Raw genomic sequence first — 20,567 nt, forward strand, 5'->3', positions numbered from 1 at the left:
AACTGTTAATGGAAAACAAGGCCTAAAACTGCAATTTGAAGATTACTAAATTGGGCCTGGTTTGTAAATAAATGTTATTTCTGCAGTGCAGTGCCATTTAGTTTAGTTAGTAAGTCAAAATCTTAGTCTGTAGAATGTGGTTACAGCCCTGAGCTGTTTGACATCAGCTGCCAGCACAGCTTTTTTGTACAGTTGGGCCTCCCTGCAATTCTTTTGTCTTCTGCCTAGCTACCCATTAAATCTTTACAACGGACACTGCTGCGTTAGCAAGCTGCACCATGGCAGAACCTCTTGGCATTTCATATGAGTCAGTAATTGAAGGAGAATGGCAATCCATGTTGCCCTAATTAAATAAGCAGCGAGTGCTTCTAATAGGGACTGCAGTTTTCTGTACATGGTCACAGATTATCAAAAGAATTCTGATGTGGTATTTACACACAGGGAAAACAAGTACTTAAATGGATCTGTGATTCCATTCCAGTTCACTTTAGTTATTTGTTTTACCCAGTTTCATATGTTTGTGATCAAAACGTTCAATTTCTCAGTATTTATCTTTACCTATAATAAGGTTTTATTCCTTTTTTGGTTATCTAGCCTTTCAGTTTCAGAATAACATATGACTGTATACAACAGACAGATGTGACAAATCACCCTAGACACACATTCTACTATTTACACCAGTGGTGTCAGACTGAGTATTGCTGTATTTTCTTTTCAAAGTGGAGACAAAAATTGAAACTATTTGCAGGTGTACTTTACTGCCACTGAATTAATTACTTCTGTCCTCTTCCATGATTACCTTACAGTACTTAATAGTGATATGACATAGTGTAGCATGGTTGTAAGTAAATAAAAGCACAGTACTGTTGAACAGTTGAAAAGTAAATGCAGATCCTAGTCAAATCAGTGATTTACTGGCTTCTGTGGAAGAAAATTCAGTCCCTTAATCATCAAGGTGTAGTGTCAGTCATACTATGCAAGACCCAGAACATCAAAAACATGTAAATAATAAAAAAATGACTTATAAACATAAACCTGCCTTACTTTATACATAATGAACAACTAGTTGGTTTATGATTTAATCTTAAAATATTTTATTAAGCACAGATAATAATGCAAGAATCTATGTAATAAAACAAGAGAAAAAAAGCAGTGTTAAAATGAGTTACTATAAATATTGCACTTAAAATTCTTATATTACATATATACTTCTTAAAAAATGGACAATTATAAATTAACCAAATTATAAATTTGGTGTGTTTCAAATCAGATGGCTGTGATGCAGATCTTTACGATTTAGGATTTGTAATTGATGCCACTTTGTGTCAGGATTGTGCTTTGGTGATTGGTATGAAGAAGTGCAGAAAGGGTGAGCATGGTCTTAGTGCTGGTGGTTGTGTTTTCATGACTTAAACTAAGTGAAAATTATTTTCCAAGAGAGATGAGAAAATGCAGATGTAGAGTTTAGTTATAACATGTTTTGTTTTTCAAGGCGTTCAGGATCTTTTGGTTCTTAGTCTTAAAACTCATGACAAAACTGTTCGGAAAGATTTTGCCTCTGCCGTCTTCTTCTACCTGGCCCATGATGATGTAATTCAAACCTACAAAAGAGAGCATGATATTACAGAACAGACCTTCAAGACATGGTTGGGTAAGCAGAGTGAGTTCTCTGTGGTCTGTATTCTGTTGCCAATGTCTTAACTGCGTTTTCCTTCCTACCCAAGGCATACATTTACTTTCTTATCCATCTTGTATTTATGTAATGAACTAAAATTACATAAAAAAGCAAGTCAGTCCATGCTAAATATACTGCAGATGTTTATTAAATACAGACTGTCAAATGAATCTGAGAAACATTACAAATGCAGAATGAACACTGGATCAATTAATTATTAACATCTGGAGAAGAATTTGTCCCATTAATTTTTGGATATTTTCTCATATGCTCGACTTGTAGGATAATGCTCTTTAGACTTTTCATTCCCTTTTCCCTTTCCTCAAGGGCATAAATATATTCTAAGAATATAGATTGGCAGTCAGGTAAGCAAGGTGGGCTCTGTGTGTGATAAGCCCTGGCTTTGAGGCAACCAGATGGATCTGAGTATTTGCATGGCTTAAAAGAGAGATCTGCAAGGCCTCCGACAAAAAAGAGTCATGTTGTAGGGGAGTAATCAGAAATGTAGAAAGTTTAGATATTAAGTAATGGCTATTAAATAATTCAGAGGTAGAAAATATTTAGGTAGAGAAATTGAAGTATGTGGTTTGGAACCAGTCTGCCTAAAAGGAGACAATTTGTTCCAGCAAGGATACTCTTCTTTCTCCCAGACAAATGTCTGATTTCTGAAGAACCAAAGGTAAAACCAAAAGTAAGTTTCTGACAGGGATGTTCACTTTGATACTGCTCACTTAGAAGTAATGTGCTTAAATACCAGCAGCAATGGGGCCTTTTTGGATGCTTATTAAATTATTTTGACTTCTATGGCTCTATGTTATCCTGTTCTTCCTGTTTATTCAGGAAGCAGAGCTGACTGCTATTTCTTAGAATACCATATAAGTAGCCTTTGTTATGTTTAACTGGAAATCTTTGTTCCACTCTATTTAACACTGTTTGATAGCTATAGAAATACTAACTGTTTGCAGATGCAGAATGGGTAAAGGCATACAGGAGAGAAGCAGCAGCAGTAGTTAAATTTTAATCTGCTGTGTCATATACCTCTCTTTCAAGTTTAGCATGATGTTGTTTTTTCACTCTGAATAACTGTATGATACAAAATACATACATGTAAAAATAAAATAGAACTGAGTTTCATCTCAGTGAGTAAAATAATATTTTACTTTATATCATGTGAGTTTTTAAAACAGCTTTTCAAACTCCTGTGATCTAAGTAGGCCTAATACTTTATAAGTAAAATTGAATTATGCAATATAAGCCTGTAAGATTTTTTGTCTTTTAAATAGATTCTATGTCATACAAGTAGCTGATTATGGAATCATTTACTGTAATTTTACTGATTTTTGTGGTTATATTTCAAGCAGCAGTTTTCAAAACCTTTCTACAAAAACACAAAGCAGTTATTTGGATGTACTTACCTCTTCTGATGAGAGGACACTGCTTACATACTGCAATAATCTTAGCACTCATGTTCTTTCCCGCTTGCTGTATTGCTAAGTTTCCCTCCTTGTATACATTAATGATTGATATTGTTGCATGCAAGCTTCCAGCCCGTGTTATTGTTGAGATTACAGTTCCAGTTATTACTAGAAGAAATGACATTTGATACATTTTAATTATTTTTTATAATTTAATGGACCATAGAAACAAGCATATTTGCTCTTAAAAATGATGGAAACAATACTGGAAAGGTGGGTGTCATCGATAATTTGGCAAGAGGTGAGAATGAAAGTGATTTATTAGCCCAGTGCAAAGGGAGATTTAATACGTGTTAAAAATCCCAGCACATAAACATAATTTCCAAGTGATGATTAATTAAAAACAAACAAACTTGGCTTTCTTACCAAAGTTGCTTGAACAATAATTGCTTTCTAGAGTCCCGCTCCTCTTGCACTTTTGCTGGCACAGCGCAACTGTAGGTTTTGAAACTTTGAAGAACGAAGAAGAAATTAAAAGGATATTTTAGAACAAATGCTTGTATCATGCTTATAGACATATACACAGTAACAAGATCTGATAATGCAAGGGATGAATATCACAGTAATGATGCGTGTCCCCTTTTTCTGCCATCACCTCTGGTCTTCTTTCCACATGTTTCAGCTGCATTTGTGTATTACTGGCATTGCACAGTGGGATTTTTTACAGAACATTCACATTTGATTGTAGTGTGACCTTAAATGTGGAAGTTTTTAGTGTTGTTGCCTATTGCTCTAGAGCCACAGTAGTACATTTAAAGTCTTATTATATTACGGTAATGCTTACTTCAGAGAGAGTACATGGACTTTAAATGTACTGTACTGTGATGAAAGAGCAGACTTCAAATTCCTGTCTTTTTCTCTAAATTTTTTGCATTGCTTCATGACATGTAGTACTGTATAATTTTGACAGATGGCATTTTGAAACACAATATAATGTGTGAAGAATATGAGAGGCAACAGCTGCTTCACACAGAACATTTCTTTTCTGAAGCTGAGTGCTTTGTTTAAAGAAAAGTAAATACACTCAACCTCTTTCCTTTCCTGTATCCCAACGGAGTGGACATTAACAGTCTCTGCATTTTATTCAGATTATTCAAATTATTGGAAAGTTTGAGATGAGAGATGGAGAGATTAAAAAATACAGTAAACCCAGATAACCTATTTAAATGTATTTATTTAAAAACAAAAATACCCTAAAATAGTTGTGAAGAACATCTTTGCTTTTTTTCTTTAGAAGGAAGTATTTCGCCCAAGTCTTACTCAGCCTATTCTCTCTGAAAAAGAGCTTCTGGCCAACTTTCCAACCAGTTATTATTTATGTTTCTACTTCTCTTCTAGTGGTACAAACTGGTTCAAAAATAAGATTTCTAAAATTCAAATGAATGACACTGAAATTTTGTCTTCAGTGCAGGTTCATGATGGTTAGATCTTCATATTTGCTATTTTGCCTTTTGAATCTCACGTTTAATATTGGAACCATGTTTAGTGATGTGGGACTTTTGTTGTTTTTGTCATGTTTTATCTTGATGGGATCTTTATTTGGTATTCAATAGGGATCTGTAGAAAGGCTGCAGCATGAGACAGGTGACAACTTGGATTATCTGAAACCAAGTGTTGGAAGTAACAACTCTAAGAAGTTCTTTATAATGAAAAAGAACTGAATTATTTATTATCAAACTATCAGTTCCATCAGAATGATATACAATTCACTATGATTTCATTTTTATAATGCTTATTTTCATCTATTTCAAATATATTTCAGTATTTAATCACTACATCTTCTTTGTTTTCTTTTGGAAAGCCACTGCTGTCTTGACTTATGATGCGTTTTAAGTACAAATTAGGTTGAGATGCAGAACATCATAAATAATTCGGTTTTGTTCTATAACTGTATCTTAAACCTCTCATTCCGGTTATGGAAACTGCAAGACTTTATCCCTTCAGAACCTCGGTAATGAGGTAGTTTTGGCAAGGCCTTCAGAGAAATCCTCCTTTGATCTTTGATATGTGCTGTTTCATCTTAAATATAAAAGGAACTTATTTTTAGTCTGACATTGTTATAAATTTCTGCCCCTGAAAATTACTGAATAAATACAATTCTGAGAGAGGGTCATGTTGATAGGGTGTAAAAATGTAAGGAGTGCTCAGATGGCGTAAATAGTAATGTTGCTTAATCTTAGTAACCAGACAAAGAGAAATATGGCCAGACTTTTACAAATTAGCTTGTCTGTAAGAACTTTTTTTCAAAAATAAAATTATTTATTGGAATAAGTGGAACTTCCTTTAAGAAAATATTATTATTCTGTGGCAATTGACAAAAGGTGTGTGCTCATCAGCTGTCAAAAAGCTGAGACAGTAATATTCTCTCATCTGAAGTGAGCAATTGTTACAGTGAACTGAAGAGATTTCCTGTTAATAATATGAAGTAGGTTCTACATGCTCTCTTGAATATATTAATTTTTAATTAATTCTCTCAACATTTTAAGCACTAAAAAACCACAACACTGATTTTAATATGCTTCATGTTACATTTTTCTAACCCTCTCTTCCTAGAATAAATTACTTTTATAATCAAATAAAGCCATAAAACTTACCTGATGTCACAGGGACTGTTGTGGTAGTAGGTGGAACTGTAGTTGTGGGTAACTTTTTGGGTCTAAATTTATAATGGCCAATAAAACCATCAGCTGTTAAACTTAAATCAGATAAAAACTGAATGAACAACTCATTTTTCTCAGAAAGAATAGGCCTGAAATAGAAAGACAAAATATTTTTATTAGTTTTAATGTCAAAACAAAAACAACATTAGTAGCATTCTTCTCACACAAAAGAAAATAGATTGTGCTTCGAGTTTATTATTGATGTAAATGCAGTATCTGCTCCCAGACTACTGCTGAAATACGTGTTCCTTTTGCTAGCATATCCAACACTGATGCTGTGACTGTGAAACTCATTGCGTTGAATCATGGGAACCTCTGATTCCTGAGGGTTATCTCAGTATAAATATCTTTAAATTCTTCAGTGTGTGACTTCATTGCAGACTTCACTTCTGTGGAATTTCATTCCATGTGGCTAGGTTAATACAGGGAGAAAATATGTTAAAGGAATCCTCAGTAGGTAGCAGAGTTGAGTAAATCCTTTTGTGTTTCGGTTTGTTTTTGTTTAATAGAAAGTATATTACGTATTTTGAAGGTTTGACAGAAACGAATTTGATGTGGGACTCTGAAATTCTTCAGTAAAACCACTAAAAATATTTTGGGTTGCTACTTCTGTGTGGCTGTATGTTGCCAGCAATTGGGTTTTTATTAGTGAGGCCTTACAGAACTAATGGTGTTATTTTGTTAGGATTTGAAATGTCATAAACAAGTGCTTGTCAGCCCATTAGTTTTTAGTTCATAAACTGTAGTATCCCCTGTGATGCTGACTGCCTCTGGATATAGACTTTATTGAAGGCATCTGCTAGAGAAAATTGTATGGCATGCAACTCTAGCAGAGGAGCACAACACTCATTCGTTTAAGCATTCCACAGACCTTGTCTCAATATTGATTAATATCTATTAACACCAATTTTTCCAAGCAAGACCACATTTTGTTTGGAAAGAAGAAGAAGAAAAATGAATATAGAGGCAGATGGAACATGAGAGAAGATAGCAGAAAATGGCTGTAAGATCTGTTTTCACTAAAATGACTGTCTTGCTTCTTTCCAGAATTTATGACAGTGTTCATGAGCTTCGGAGAGAAGTTCTTCCAAACTTTCATAACACTTATTCCTGGAAAAACTTGTCATCAACTCTTCTCTCCTTTTCCTTTTCAGCAGGTATGACATTAGTCTGCTTGCTAGGGGCTGAATCTGACACAAAAGTGCATAATTGTCTGAAATTCTGTAGAATAACATTCACTGTGGTAAATGCACAGGCTGTAATTTTCTTACCACATCGTTGATAAAGGCTTTGGAATTGGAAGGCTGCTTACCAGCTGTAGGAAAGCTTAGTTCTGCTTGCTGAATACTAAAAACAAAAAACCAAACTGAAAAATTTGACCTTCATACTTCAAGTGTTTTATCTCAGGTGCTGTTTTTGTTGCTGTTTGTTTGTTTTTTAGCAATTATTTCTCCTAATAGAATGCTACTATGTGTACTATTCATTTATATTTCATACCAATTGTAATTGGGAATCAGATATGTGGTTACACTCTATGCTTGCTGGTCTACAGTTGGGTCTGAGTTCATCTCTGGAACCATCAAGTGAGTTCAAGGTATGCACTTCATTCATACTTATGTATTTTACAGAATGCCATGTTACATTATTTGTAACTGTTCATTAATGAGTTTCAACTTGTATAATTGCTGCGATAAATAAGCAATAATAATCTTTATAGAAGGCTTCCTTCATTATTCAGTTTACACACTACGGTTTGCTTTTTCTTTGCTAGAGGGATTTGGTCCATAGTGTTTTTCTGGTAAGCAATGGTGAGTGGAAAACCCCCAGGAGACACACTTCCTTCTTCTCACTGAATACATAAGTTGTCTATATATTACTCTGCAAGGGAAAGTGACCATGTTCAGGCTCTGTACTGGATCAAGTTAGTAAGCAGTGCTGTCCTAAAATTGGCTGTCAGCACACTTCTAACATTCTGTAACAGGAAATCTCATCTCTGAGCTATGTGGCCTGGGTCTGAGCCCAGACTTCTGCCCTTATTTGCCTGTTGCACAAAGTCCATACTAAAATGTCTACATTTTGAAGCCCACTAGAACTTTGGCAGACCAGTGTACAGCTTTGACCTGCTGTGGGGTTAGATGCTGAGCCACAGCTGAGAGGTGGTTTAGGAAGCTACTTCTGGCCACCTCTCAGGGATTAACTGGCACTTCTTTCTTTTGCACTGCCTTGTCAGCCAAGATCAGATCCCGATGGTTCAAAATGTACTTGTGCAGCTGGCCTAGGTCTTAGCTTGAAAGAAGCAACTACATTCCAGAGACCAGAGGCCACCAGCTTCATTTTTAAGGGGTGTTGTCTTAACTGCTGCCTTCTTAGAATCAAGGGAAGGATAAGATTTTGTGGAATTCAGTTCTTACCTGAGTTGGAATAAGTCTGCAATGTCACAAACTTGCATACAGTGAAACTAGACTCTGACTGTGCTCTTGCCTTGTGGACTCTCTAATACTAACTGCCTTACACAGTCTCCCTTCATTTCACAGCTTTTCTGTTGGAGCCAATATGGAAAGACAGTTCTGCTAGTGAAGTCCTTCCTCCAAACAAGGAAGTGATTATGTATGTAGCTACAGCTAAAATTTAGTCTCTCACATCATTTTAATGGCCTGAAGTACCTAAAGGATGTTTTACCAGTAGCACTGTAGCGTCAATATCTTTTCATATTTCAGTATTTAACTGAACTACAAGAAGGCTGCACTGAACTTAAGCCTGAAAAGACACATCTTTTCCAAATGGAAACTTACTAAAGTTTAACACCAAAAGCTTAAGGGGTCTGAAGGAAACTAAAGACTATATTTCAGGTGCAGCCCTACCTACCCTTAATTAAATCCTTACCAAATTTATAATAAATTTGTGTAAGGCTAAGCTTACTCTCTTTATTTCTAGGACTGTCCTGCTATAAGGTAATGATCAAAAATAGCAAGAGAGAGTGAAGCTGCTGCATGGAGAAGAAAAGTCTGTAAGAGTTCTGCAGAAGGTCTGCCTACCCTCTTGTCTCCAGAGGATACACTGTGTAACCTTAGAAAAACATCCAACCAAAACTGCAAAACCTCACGGTAAATCTCAGCCCAGCACACTGTCCCTAGAAAGGCTGAGGCATGCGCCTCCTTCCCATGTACCACAGTTAGCTGCTCCTGGGAATCAAACTAGATGTCACTTCTGAGACTTAAGTCTGTTCACACGCTTACGTTAGTTTCACTAGCTTGTATATCCTCTTCAGTCTGTAAAGCTACTCCTTTTTAAAAGGCTTAATGGAAGAGGTATGATGTTAGGAAGAAAAAAAAAAAAAAAAGATAAAAATTTATACACTTCTTAAATGATTATGATCTGCTGTTGCCAGACCTGTTTATATTCTGATAGTGTCTTTGTCTATGTTGGCGGGGGGGGGTTGTTTCTTGGGGGGATGCAGAGCCAGAGGGGTGATGGGGTGATGCTGGGGGTTTTTTGGGTGAGATGGCAGTTTGGATGGGTTGGGGATGTTTTTCTGAGTGTGGCATCAGCAATTTGGCAACAAAGCTGCTGAAAGCCTGTGGTGGGGTACTCAGTATGTTCATGTGCCATGAAGGGGCACTGCTTAGCACAAGTGGAAAAGCTGGTGAGCAGCCATGCAGTGAGCTGTGTATGGCAGTGTATGGCAGAGGGTAGAATGAAACAAAGTAAAGAGCCAAGAGCCTAGGGAGATCAGCTGGATCTTTGCACTTTGGTATCTGTAATCAAAGCACAGTGAAGCTAGCATTCAGCTAGCATTAACACTGGTATTATATGTACATACTAATACCAATAGCATTAGCATGGGTATCTTTAGAGAGTGGTCTAATGAGGCTTGAGGCTTGACAGAACTTGGATTGGAAACAGGGGTAGCCACGGGCATGTGAGGGAAAAGGAAAAACATGGGAAGAGGAAAAAAAATCAAGAACCAAGTATAGAACTGTTAGTAAAGCAATACATAGTGCTGTGAAGCTCATAATCATAGAAGGTTACTTACGCTGGTGGACTGTCTCCACAGTACTTCCCAATTCTTTTAGCATCGTTGATTTCCCCACCGTTAAACACTGCAACATAGTCATATCTGCAGTAGTTGTCTCTCTCCACATCAAACTTCTCAAACTTTAATTCTATTAGCTGCAGAAAAAGTGCAAATAATTTAGTAAGGCTTTGATAACCAAAATTCGTTAGTGCTTCTTAATGTAAGTGGCCTCTTCAGATGAGCAGCAGATTTATTTTTGCTGTCTGTAATGGTAAATTCCTCTTCACTTAATTTGGATTTGATATTTTAATCCATGTATTTCTATTTCCAGCAGAGAAATAGTTCAAAATATGACCTTAATATTCTATAAAATATTTTGTTCTCAATTTTGCGAGACGATGGTCACGAATGGTGAGTAAGAGTAGTTCTCTTTACAAAAAGAGGAGTATAAAAACCTGGAGATAGTTAAGAAAAGTAACCTACCAATGGGCTTAGTGACCACGATTGCTGACTTTGTGCCAATTACAGAGCAGACTGCTCAGCAACAACCAGAAAACGTGAAGCTAGGACGAAGATGAGCTCTACAGCATAGGGAACAACAGGTTCTAGCCATGTGTGGCTCAGTGGCAAACAAACCCTTTCTCTTTCTCATCTTGTACAAGTCGGCCTCTGCACTCTGCTCACCTTCAAGTTTCGTCCAGGCAGTATTTTTACTGTGAGTACCGTGTGAGTGGCACACTATGTGCAGCTGCTGGGGAGGGAGGTGTGGGTAAGGCAGCACATTACCTGGTTCTTGGGGGCCACAATGTGCCAGGAGCACGTGACGCCTGCTGGGTAGTCCCGCTCCGGCCAGTTGGGTGTTTGGAAGGAGCCAGAAGGCTTCTCCAGTCGTCCGCCACAGTACTGGTCACCTGGAAATACAGCACACCAAGCATGGTATAACAGGGGTGACCAGCTGATGGGCTGACCTTGCTGTGCTGCGTGCCGGTACTCAGGTGCTGCTGGGGCCTCAGGGGGCTCAGTGAGGAGAGGCCGGGCTGCGTTGGGCTGGAGGCTCCTCAGGGAAAATACCATGAAGAAAAGACATGAAACACCAGAGGAAGAGAGGAGAAAGATGGGGAAAGGGAGAAGCAGCCCTTCGAAAAGCAGCAGGGTGCTCACAGCACTTGGAGCCGTGCCCTGTGGAGCACCCACCACAAGCAGGTGCCTTCTTCTGTGCCTGCTCCTCAGCTCCAAGTCACAGACCCGCACCAGGTATGTAATCCTTATTTATAATAAGATTATGAGTCTTTATAAAAGCGATTTCATCATGTCATGTTTGTCTCTATATTCTGGTTGCATTTCATGTGGAGTCGGTTGGCAGGGCAAGAGCACGTAGCACAGCACCTCAGCCATTTTCTATTATCATCTATTTTAAGCCTTAGAGCTCATTCGTAAGCACAATTCAGACCCTGCTGTAGCATAGTTGATGTTTTCTCCCTTATTTGCAACGTTTTCTGTTCTGAATTTTATCTGCCATTTTACTGACAAGCTATTACCATATTGCTGCTGGATGCAGCCCTTCTGCAATCCCTAGAGTACAGTCTTTCCTCTTCTTTACCACTCTGACTAACTAACTGCTATGGGTAAGCAATTGTACTCTGCTGTTTGCTAAGTTAATTAACAAATATATTGAGCACCTCAATTCATAACACCTCTGACACCGCATCTTAAGCATTAGTGTAGCTATCCATAAAGTTAAATTTGTCTTCAGCACATACTTAACTGTCAGTTACCTCTTTCATGTGGTTCTGCTGCAGAAAACTTTGCAATGAATCCACTTCCTGCAGTATTAGCATCTGAAGTCATCTGCACCAACATTTTATTGCTGCTGGATACAAGGGCACCTGGTTTCACTGTACCACAGAACCTTCCGATGCGCTGCCCATTGGCATGGCCGCTGTAGATATCCACAAAATCATATCTGCACAAATTGTCACTTTCCAGGTCTAAGTATCTAAAAGAAAGAACCACCACTTTTCCTTCGGGAACCTGCAGAGACAAGAGAGAGGGAGGGAGACAGAGATCTTGAGGTGTGACTGACAGCACATACATATCTGATCTGTGTGCATGAATATTTTCATGTCCTTCTCCTCTTGCCTATGAAGTTATTTTTGCCAACTATAACCCAAAGAATGGTTTTTAACATCTCATTGGGTTAACTGTAAAAATAAAGCTCTGGCCATCTCAGCTGCTGTTATCTTCCTCCTGATGCACAGCACCCTCTACCCAGATGCTCAGTGCTGGTTATGTGCTGTCACCTCCCAGTTCAACGTGGCGTTTCACTTAGTCTTGCTGGGAGTATGTGCTCAGCGAGGCAGCTCCCTGTCACCAAGGGAGGATAGGGGCTGAGGTGAATGGGGGTAGTTTCTTTTAAATACGGAACAAGCAATTTATAATTTTGAGGAAATGAAATGGCTGCTCTTACGTTGCCGATCTGTCATACAGTTTCATAGGATTTTATTTATTTATTAGCATAACTTATATTTTACAGCTAATGCTGAACAACCCTAATGTCAGCAATTGGCGTGGGTTCATTCAGCTTGAAGGCTGCACTTATGTTTGGAAAGCATGTGTAAAACTATGAAGAGTTCCAAAGAACCATTAGTGGGTGTCCTCAGTACACAAAAGGTTTGTTTTCTGAAGAACCTGAGAAAACATAAGACAGGGTACATCTCATATGTCTGTATCTGTGGGCATTGTGAAAGAGGGAAGAGTACCGACAGAGGTGTAAATTAAGAGAGGGTAGTAGCTTTCAAGGAGGAGAACATTCCCTAGGACAGAGTAGCAAGCTTTTCGGAGTATAAGCAGCACATTGAGTAGTGCAAACTATTCCAACAAGCACTCAGTACTACTTAACAGGACAGAGAGAAACAGTATTCTAAAGCATTGAGGGACCTCAGATAGACAGAATGTGATTATCTTTGAACAATTCATAGTCCATTAGAGTAGTTACCAATTAAAATAATTGCAGCTGTCCTGTTTTTATGAGATGCTATTTTCTGCTTTAAATACAAAACACACAATATATCTGCAGTAACTCCATATGTATCTGGTATTTTTTCCTTCTTTAGCAGTGGCTTGTTTTAAAACAACAGTTTGAGATAAACTGGACCTAAACTGTTTCTATATGAAACTGTCAAACAATCTTTGGATTCTCTAAGTCTCAGTTGTTAAAAATGCTTTGTCAGATAGAAGACGATAGATGGAAACGAGTTTTTAACCCACAGAAGGGACAAATAAAAGCAGCAGTATCCAAATGTAATGAAAAAAATGTGCTGCTTAAATGTTAAGGTTACTTATTTCTGTAGCTACTTTCATGTCCAGTGCCAGTACTGATCCTGTGGGGCAGACGTTGCACAGGCTGATCACATCTGCCCAGGGCACACGCTGGCTGATCAGCCCTGCTGCATTCACGTTGTTGCATAGAATATACTGTCAGAATACGTTCCTTTAATCCTTGTTCAAAGTTCTCTCCAAAAATGCATTCAGCTCTCCTCTGCTGACGCATGTTATTACTACTACTAGTACTACATCAAAACCACAGAGCTCATCTAATCTTACCCAGAAATTCCACAGCACAATGACTATGTTTTAGAAAACTTTAAGGTCAGATGTTAGGTTTAGCTCTCATGCTACTGAAATGAGCAAGCCCTGTACAGGAAAATAACCCACATGTGTATTTATTCAGCATGAGGCCAATGCAGACTTGGGGACATTTTGTAAGAACTTCTGTGAAAGCAATATGACTCCTTGAATCACTGATCTCATAACTAAACCTCTCGTTATTGCTTTCACTTGTCTCCTGGTCTGGATCACTGGGAGGCATTAAGGCATGTATCATTTTAACAGAGAAAAGTCTAAGAGGAATGTGGGATTCATGTCAGAAGAACGGAAGTTATTTACAGTCATCCTACAGACTCTCTTTGTGACTAAAGAAAAATGCTGGCTGTAAACTTAGTCAGATGGATTCAGATTTAGGCAGTTCAATAACAGCATCCTCTTTTCAGAAGCTGTAGACAGCTGTGTAAAATAACTTGTGAACGTTTGGAGCTGGAATGCTTGTTATTTTTAATTTTATCCTGGTACAACAGGAACCAGGTGACCTTTCAAAGTCACCGTGTTTTAATTTAACACAGGCTACGCTCTTTGTCCAGCATTTCCTACTTTCAGTGTCTTGCAGTTTTGCTACAACTTAATCATCTTTAATAAGTTTCCTCTTTTTCTTTCACTGTTTCTGAAAGTTGAGCTGCTCCATCACATTGGAGAAAGTGGTTTCGTCAGCTTTTATCAGATTTTCCCTACTTCGCCAGCTTCAGTTTCTTCTCTGAAGACACCTGGTCTCTTCGGGAGCGTAGAAAAGGAAGCTGAAATTATATATTTCATAACAGTTTTTATTATCTCTAGCTTTCAGTCTACTTGATCTTGGCCAAGACTGTTGGTGTACTTAGCTCCATGGTCATGGACATTTAACAAGAAGCCTATGCAGACCTTAGCTCTCAGAATAATCCTTGCTCACATTTAGCTGAATTTGGAAAGAAAAGTTATTTACATTTATGTGGACTGGGTCCCTTAATAACAGGTACTACTTTCTGTCATTGTGCTATATACTGATGTCATTACTTTATATAGTACTGTCATTACTTATTAAAATAATATTGGTCATTATTCACAAAAATAACAAATGTGCTCTACCCTGCTAAAGGAGTTACAAGTTTCTGGGCTGACCAGATGGCACACATGAGTGCAGATGATGGCAGATCCACATTCTGGCAACAGCCACACCATTTAGAGCTACTCCCAAGGAATCCCACCCTGACTACATGCATTTTTGGAAAACAATACTTTTCTTTAATTTCCACCATTTCCTTTTTAAAATGTTGAAAGCCAACATGTTAAAACCTGCCAATGTTTATCCTTGGACACTTGAAATATTGCTCCATGAAAAACCCAGGGGAGAAAGCAGAGACCAACATGACTCAGTTTTGTTTGAGACACGTCCGAGCCTGATGCAGTAAGAAGATGGGATACCTCAGGGGAGGAATTGGAAGGGATTGTAGTTCTGCTCACATGAAAGATAAAGAAGTCAAAGGAAGAAAATGATGCGGTGCCTCCCTTTCAGGGTGTGCCTTATTATTCTGTTTTATCCGTCCAACTAGTATCTTGCAATGGCAGAGCCACAGCTTCTGCCTATCCTTGTCATACTGAGGGTGAATGACCCTTACCTGCTCTTTGATTCACTTACGTGGCTCTCTGAGCTTCTTTAGGATCAGATATAATGGTACTGAACTCCTGTGAAGGATGCTGCTTCTTTTAATGAATTTGCATTATTCCTATTGAAGGCTGAAGGAGAAGAGTGCTCCCTGAATTTCTGGGGAAAGCTGTTCCAGAGCATAATTTTCATAAATCATCCATGTAGGATGTTTGGAATGCTCTTGGAATGAGCACGATTATTTTATATATGCAACGTACCACAAAATAAGGTTACTAGATCTTTTTCATTTATCATTCATTGCAGGTATTTAATGTCACGTTAATTAAAATCCACTTACATTTAAAGCAATTAAACTACTTTTCTGTTGTTGTTCTCACAGCAGAGTTTTTTCATCATTATGCCTCTTTCAGTTTCTGGGGAGGATTCCCAAATCATCTCTCTCTTCTAAATCATTTGGTTTAGATTGTTTGCTTTGGAAATAATCATTTGCTGGTGAAAAACCCTGAGATACTTTCTAAGAAAATATTTGGGCTGGTTTTTAAACCTATACTGTAAATGTTTAATACCAAAATACTGATTGTATGTTGTGCCATAGCAGTCCCAGGTAGACTTGAAAAACATAGCAGCTATTTTCAAGCCAGACGCATTAGTTGTCTCTACTGAGAGTGAACGTGAAAGATACTTGGAATGACATCCCAGGATGAGCCACAGTTTGAGCCCAGTCTCTTGTTCCCTAGCTCCATCGTCTCCAGCCAGAAAGAACGACTGAAGAAATTCATATCAGTTTGCTCTCCCTGGCAAGCCACCAAATTCTGTTAAACTATTTATCTGCAGTCCATGCAACCATGAGGAAAGACCTATTCTCTACAAGAAGTTGCGCGTCTATATGGGAAAACTAAGGCTTAAAAAGTTGAGAAAATGCTTTAAGTATTTCAGTTCTCCAGGGCAGATTCCCAATCTCCCTGATAAGTAAAATTTTCACACTGTTTATTGTCAGCAAACCTGCCAGGACAGCTCCTGAACCTATAAAAACATAACCTTACATAACTCTGACAGTCTTCAGTATTATTTTTGCATGTAAAATTGCAAGACTTTTAAAAGAACTGTAATCTGCCAGAAAAACATATAACAGCGATCCGTATTGTTGGACTGTGTGACACATTTATGTGAGGTGATAGCCAAGAAGGATTACAGAGCATTAAAAGTAAATGTATGTGACATATTTTAGATAAAGCTATATACATTTCTATAGGAAAGGAAATAGCTGTACAGATGACTTCTTACTAAAGCCAACTGAAAGCTGCAGGGTAGTCTGCCAAGGTTGTAATAGGACCACAAGCATGTGCTGAACACTTCTTAGAGCTCTTAGAATAGAGGAGCTGTTTTCTTTAGCCAGCTGAAAAAGTCCCAGTCTCTTGAACTAACAGAACCATAATTGAGTTAGAGAGACTCTTCTAGCTCCAGCAAACCAATTGGAAGGATTTCAGCTGATACACTGCTATGCTGCTTTATCTGTGTCACCCATACATTTTCCAAACCTGCTTTCTTATAAAGAATGAATAAGCTGTCATTGCCACACTGGGGATTTTTTTTTCTCTAGGTGATGAGATCCTCAGATGGAAAGCAAATCAGTGTCTCTCCCAGCCTTGCAGATTGGCCTGATCCTGCACTAGGAGGTGGGTTTCAGGAAGATGCTCGCTGCCATTGGGTAAAATGGACAGGCAAGAGCCTCACTCACCTTCCAAGATCAGATGCTAAATGAGGAAACATGAGTAACTGCAGCATACATATTTCTTCATGGCAGTGTAACCTTCTTTCTTGTTTGGGTGTTTCTGTAAACTATTTTGAGCCTCAGCATATCTGGTGAAAGGAATTTGTTGTTTAAACTCTGGTAAACCAGATCCTTGAGTGTACCACTTTCCTTTTGTTTGGTAAATCACTCTCTTTTACAGACTGATGCTGTGCAGTTTGATAGGCTTCACCTTCCCTAAAACCTCCGTGTGCTTCCAAAAGACAGGGTGTTCTGCACAGTTCTTGGGGAAAATATCTGCTTGGCAGAGTGAATAGTGTTGAATTAAGCTGAATGATGTGGGGGCACAAGGAAGCCTCAGCTACTGCGGTCATGCAGCTCTTCTCTGACCTTAGGTGAGCTGCAGAGGGCAGAACAACATCAACCAGAAGAGCAGGGGCAAATGGCAGGACAGCTGCAAAGTGAGAGTGAGGGTGGTGATGAAATGCTAGCAGCCATTGACTTCCCTTAAGCAACAAGGCCTGGGTGCAGACTCAGCTCTGTTATGGCTTTGTGGTAAAGCTGCTCACACCTGCAAGGCTAACCTGGGTGCTCACATCTTGTTGGCAACAGCAGCTTTAAGTCTGCAATGAAAACATGCTGTGAGCTCATGAAATACAACCAACTGTTCTCCTTTTACTTCCAATAGATGCAGAATGGCAGTTCCAGGGGATTCATTGGTAAATGCTTCTTCAGCACTGCTTCCACTTACAGTCTGAAAGTTTTAATGGTAACAAAAATGATACTCTTCTCATCGAGATGACTATTTTCCTCCAAATTCAGCACTGAACTTTTGAACATCTAATACCGATTTATGTCAGTAAACTAACTTGAATTATTTTTCCTTCTATTTAAGGAATGTGCCTATGACTCCAAATGGAATTGTTGTCTGCTGTTCAGACTTCAAGGTGGGCCATACTGAGTGCTGAGATCCCAGCCTCTTCAGGCAGCAGGAAGCAAGTCTACTTGCAAGCATACATCTTACACCGTACTCGTCTGGATAATGCCCCTTATGGATTAAAGGTAACCTTTAACTTGGCCCCAGTAATTAGGCAGCATGAAGGTGCAGAAAGCAGCTGTTGCATCTTCACAGACATCCTTCAGACAAAATGTTTAATATTACATCACTCATTTGGTACAAGAGTTGTTTCAACCAAACACTGTAAACAGATCAATGCCTCCTGCCTTGCGTCAGCATCTCTATAGTAGCAGGAGACAATTACCCTGTAACATCCTGTTCGGCTGCCATCACCAGCGCGGTGTGCAGGCTTTGAACTAAGGCCGTCTTTAGTGCTCCCTTCAACACAAAGACTACTTTGTTAAATACTATTTTTTCTTCTGCAAAGTCTGTACTCTAGGGCTGAATGTCACAGGAGCTGCTAGTGAGCATAAGAAGACAGAAGGGGAATTTGGTGGGCAAATGTGGAAGGCTCCATTTGTACTGGTGTGAGGAAAAGTGAAGTTGTTTGTTCGGATCTCTTTTTCTGAGTCTGTGAATCAGGACACAGCCAGCATTGAACCGTTCAGGCCTTGTTGCCTAATAGTGTCTGTGAGCGAAGTGCCTCTGCCCTACAGCCTCATCTCAGCATCAAAATATCAGTCATACCCTATGCTTTTCCATGGCCATTGGTAAATGTAACAACGCCTCCTTTTTGCTTTGCTGTACAACATATTCCAGTTGTCCTTCCTGGCAGAACAGTGTTACTACAAGCAAACCTATTCATGGTATTTTCATTTTGGCTTGAAACTTCTGCATCTTCTTGCCAACGAGTTTTGCTTTTCATGATATTTTATGTTGCTTACACCTCAAAGCTTTGCTTTTACTTTTCTGATCTAACTGCTGATTCCTTTGCTAATGAGAACTGTAGAGGTTTGCACTCAAGGGAGTTGATTTTCAAACAGTTAAGACATATCTATGGAAGCCAGTGAAATTTTGATCTGACCATACGCAAGGTCTGTTCTTTACTGTGCTCTTCAGCCACTCTTGTCATATAAATCAGAGCCATCCTAAAGAGCTCTGGATGGTTGAACTGTGCTGAGCTCCTGAGCTCATCACTGAAGTACTGGCATTAACAGCAATTCATTCTTCAGCACTGGCTTTATGAGATGGAAAGTTCTTACCGTGATCTTCCAGGTACATTTGCTGTTAGGAGGGTACACTCCTGGAAATCCTTCACTTCCGATGAACCCCGACTCTCCTGATACAACTCCTCCACACGTAAATGTAGGCCTGAGGATAACAGGAACAACAGCGCTTCATTTGTAAGTGCACTTCATTTATTGTTTGTATCCTAAGAAAGGGGGGCTGACAGGATGAAAACTTTAAACTGGAATATTGATAATTCTCAGTGACTTCAGACAAACTTTTCCTTGCCTGTCTCATAGCAGCAGGGACACTGCATGCAGCTCAACAGCCTTCACTGGTACCTTTCCTCATGCTCTATGCAAGATGGTGGTGGTGATACCCTGTAGAAAATCGCTATTCTAATCATCATCATTATTAACAAGTCTTTAGATAATAAAGTTAAGTAGCAATTCTCATCTATTCCACCCCGCGATGCTCCGCACTCAGCCGTGTAACACAGCATCTCTCTGGCAGTTTCCTGCAGCTCCCGATGCTCAGCCCGGCCCGGCCCGTCCGTCCCAGCGCTGCGGGAGGCCCCGCGTTCGGCAGCGCCGCGCACGCAACTGTCCCGGCTGAGCCGCGCACGTGTTGCCGGTGGGAGCAGCGCCGCGCGGATGGCGCCGCTCTGGCACGAGGCCGTTCCACGCAGGATCCCGGCGCTCAGCGGCGCTCAGTGGAGCCGGGGCCGAGCGGGGCGAGGCGGGACGGGATGTGTCGGCCCGGGCCGGCCGGTACCTGGACGGCGGAGCGACGGGGCGCGCCCCCGGCAGCAGCAGTAACAGCGGCAGCAGCAGCGGCAGCGGCCGCGGGGCGGCGGGCGGCATCCTCGGGCGGCGGCGGCGGCTGGGGCCGGGTTGGGGCAGGGCTCCTCCGGCTGCCGCCTGCTCTTCCCGTGCGCCGCGACCGGGGAGGAGGCAAAGGCGTCCGCGGCCCTCCGCCCCTGGGGCAGGGCAGGGCAGGGGCCGTGCCGGGCAGGACCGCGTGCCCGCCCTCCTTCCGCGGGGCGCGGCCCCTGCCTGCTCCGCTCTCCCCCGGGGCCGCTGCCCGACGCGCCGCACGGTGCCCACGGGATGCGGCCCCGGCCCGGGCCCCCCCGGCTCCTCCCGCTGTGCCCTCAGGTGTCGCGGGATGGCAGCTTCCTTACCCAGATGTGTCACGCTGCTGCTTCCAGTGCCACACGGACACGTGGGGCTGCAGGCCGGGCACTGCCATGCTGCGGGGATACGCACGAGCGGCGCTGAGCGCGGTGTCAGCGCGTGTGCGGGAGCCGCTTCATCCGGAGCTCGGCCAGCCGTGCTGTAAAACGCTGCTTTATTTAAATGTTAAAGCAAACTTTAAATGGTTCTTGTTCACCGGTTGGTAATTCCTGACCCGTTTCGGCAGCGTTTTCATCCTGGCTGTGAAAGATGCTCTTTAAAGGGCTGCGGCAGAGCTCCCAGCGATGAGCTCAGTGGTTGTGTGTTGGTGGGATTCGGGACCAGGATGTTTGGGAAAGAAATGGGAGACCAGCTCGGGAGACTCGCTGAAAGCCAGAAAATTTGACATTAAAAAACCAGCCTCTGAAAGCTGTGTTA

The 20,567-nt window shown here is 40.5% G+C and overlaps 1 protein-coding gene across 3 annotated transcripts; it reads right to left on the reverse strand.

Moving 5' to 3' along the window:
- Positions 1-1,070: 1,070 nt before the first annotated feature.
- On the reverse strand, positions 1,071-20,445 carry PCOLCE2 (procollagen C-endopeptidase enhancer 2). 3 transcript variants are annotated; one of them, XM_015871470.3, is made up of 9 exons: positions 20,138-20,445; positions 18,990-19,098; positions 11,601-11,856; positions 10,612-10,736; positions 9,844-9,980; positions 5,745-5,899; positions 3,517-3,600; positions 3,091-3,258; positions 1,071-1,601 (listed from the first exon to the last, which is right to left on the reverse strand). In XM_015871470.3, the coding sequence occupies exons 1-9, from the start codon at positions 20,203-20,205 to the stop codon at positions 1,465-1,467; spliced, it is 1,239 nt and encodes a 412-aa protein (XP_015726956.2). In that variant the 5' UTR covers positions 20,206-20,445; the 3' UTR covers positions 1,071-1,464. The 3 variants fall into 3 exon arrangements, with proteins under 3 accessions (XP_015726956.2, XP_015726955.2, XP_085369147.1); XM_015871469.3 differs by lacking the exon at positions 20,138-20,445 and adding an exon at positions 19,729-20,069; XM_085513021.1 differs by lacking the exon at positions 20,138-20,445 and adding an exon at positions 19,296-19,487.
- Between the last annotated feature and the right edge of the window lie 122 nt (positions 20,446-20,567).

The sequence above is a fragment of the Coturnix japonica genome, chromosome 12 (assembly GCF_054131305.1).
Source record: "Coturnix japonica strain WE chromosome 12, WE-NBRP24, whole genome shotgun sequence".
Lineage (NCBI taxonomy): Eukaryota > Metazoa > Chordata > Aves > Galliformes > Phasianidae > Coturnix > Coturnix japonica.

What these genes read in the sequence shown, in the direction of transcription:
- PCOLCE2 (XM_085513021.1), bottom strand. Translation starts at nt 19,456, where the DNA reads ATGCTGTGTTACACGGCTGAGTGCGGAGCATCGCGGGGTGGAATAGAT. An exon ending in TGCATAGAGCATGAGGAAAG is followed by an intron (nt 19,099 to 19,295) that starts GTACCAGTGAAG and finishes TGTTATCCTCAG; the next exon opens with GCCTACATTTACGTGTGGAG. An exon ending in AACAGTCCCTGTGACATCAG is followed by an intron (nt 3,601 to 5,744) that starts GTAAGTTTTATG and finishes CGTTCTTCAAAG; the next exon opens with TTTCAAAACCTACAGTTGCG.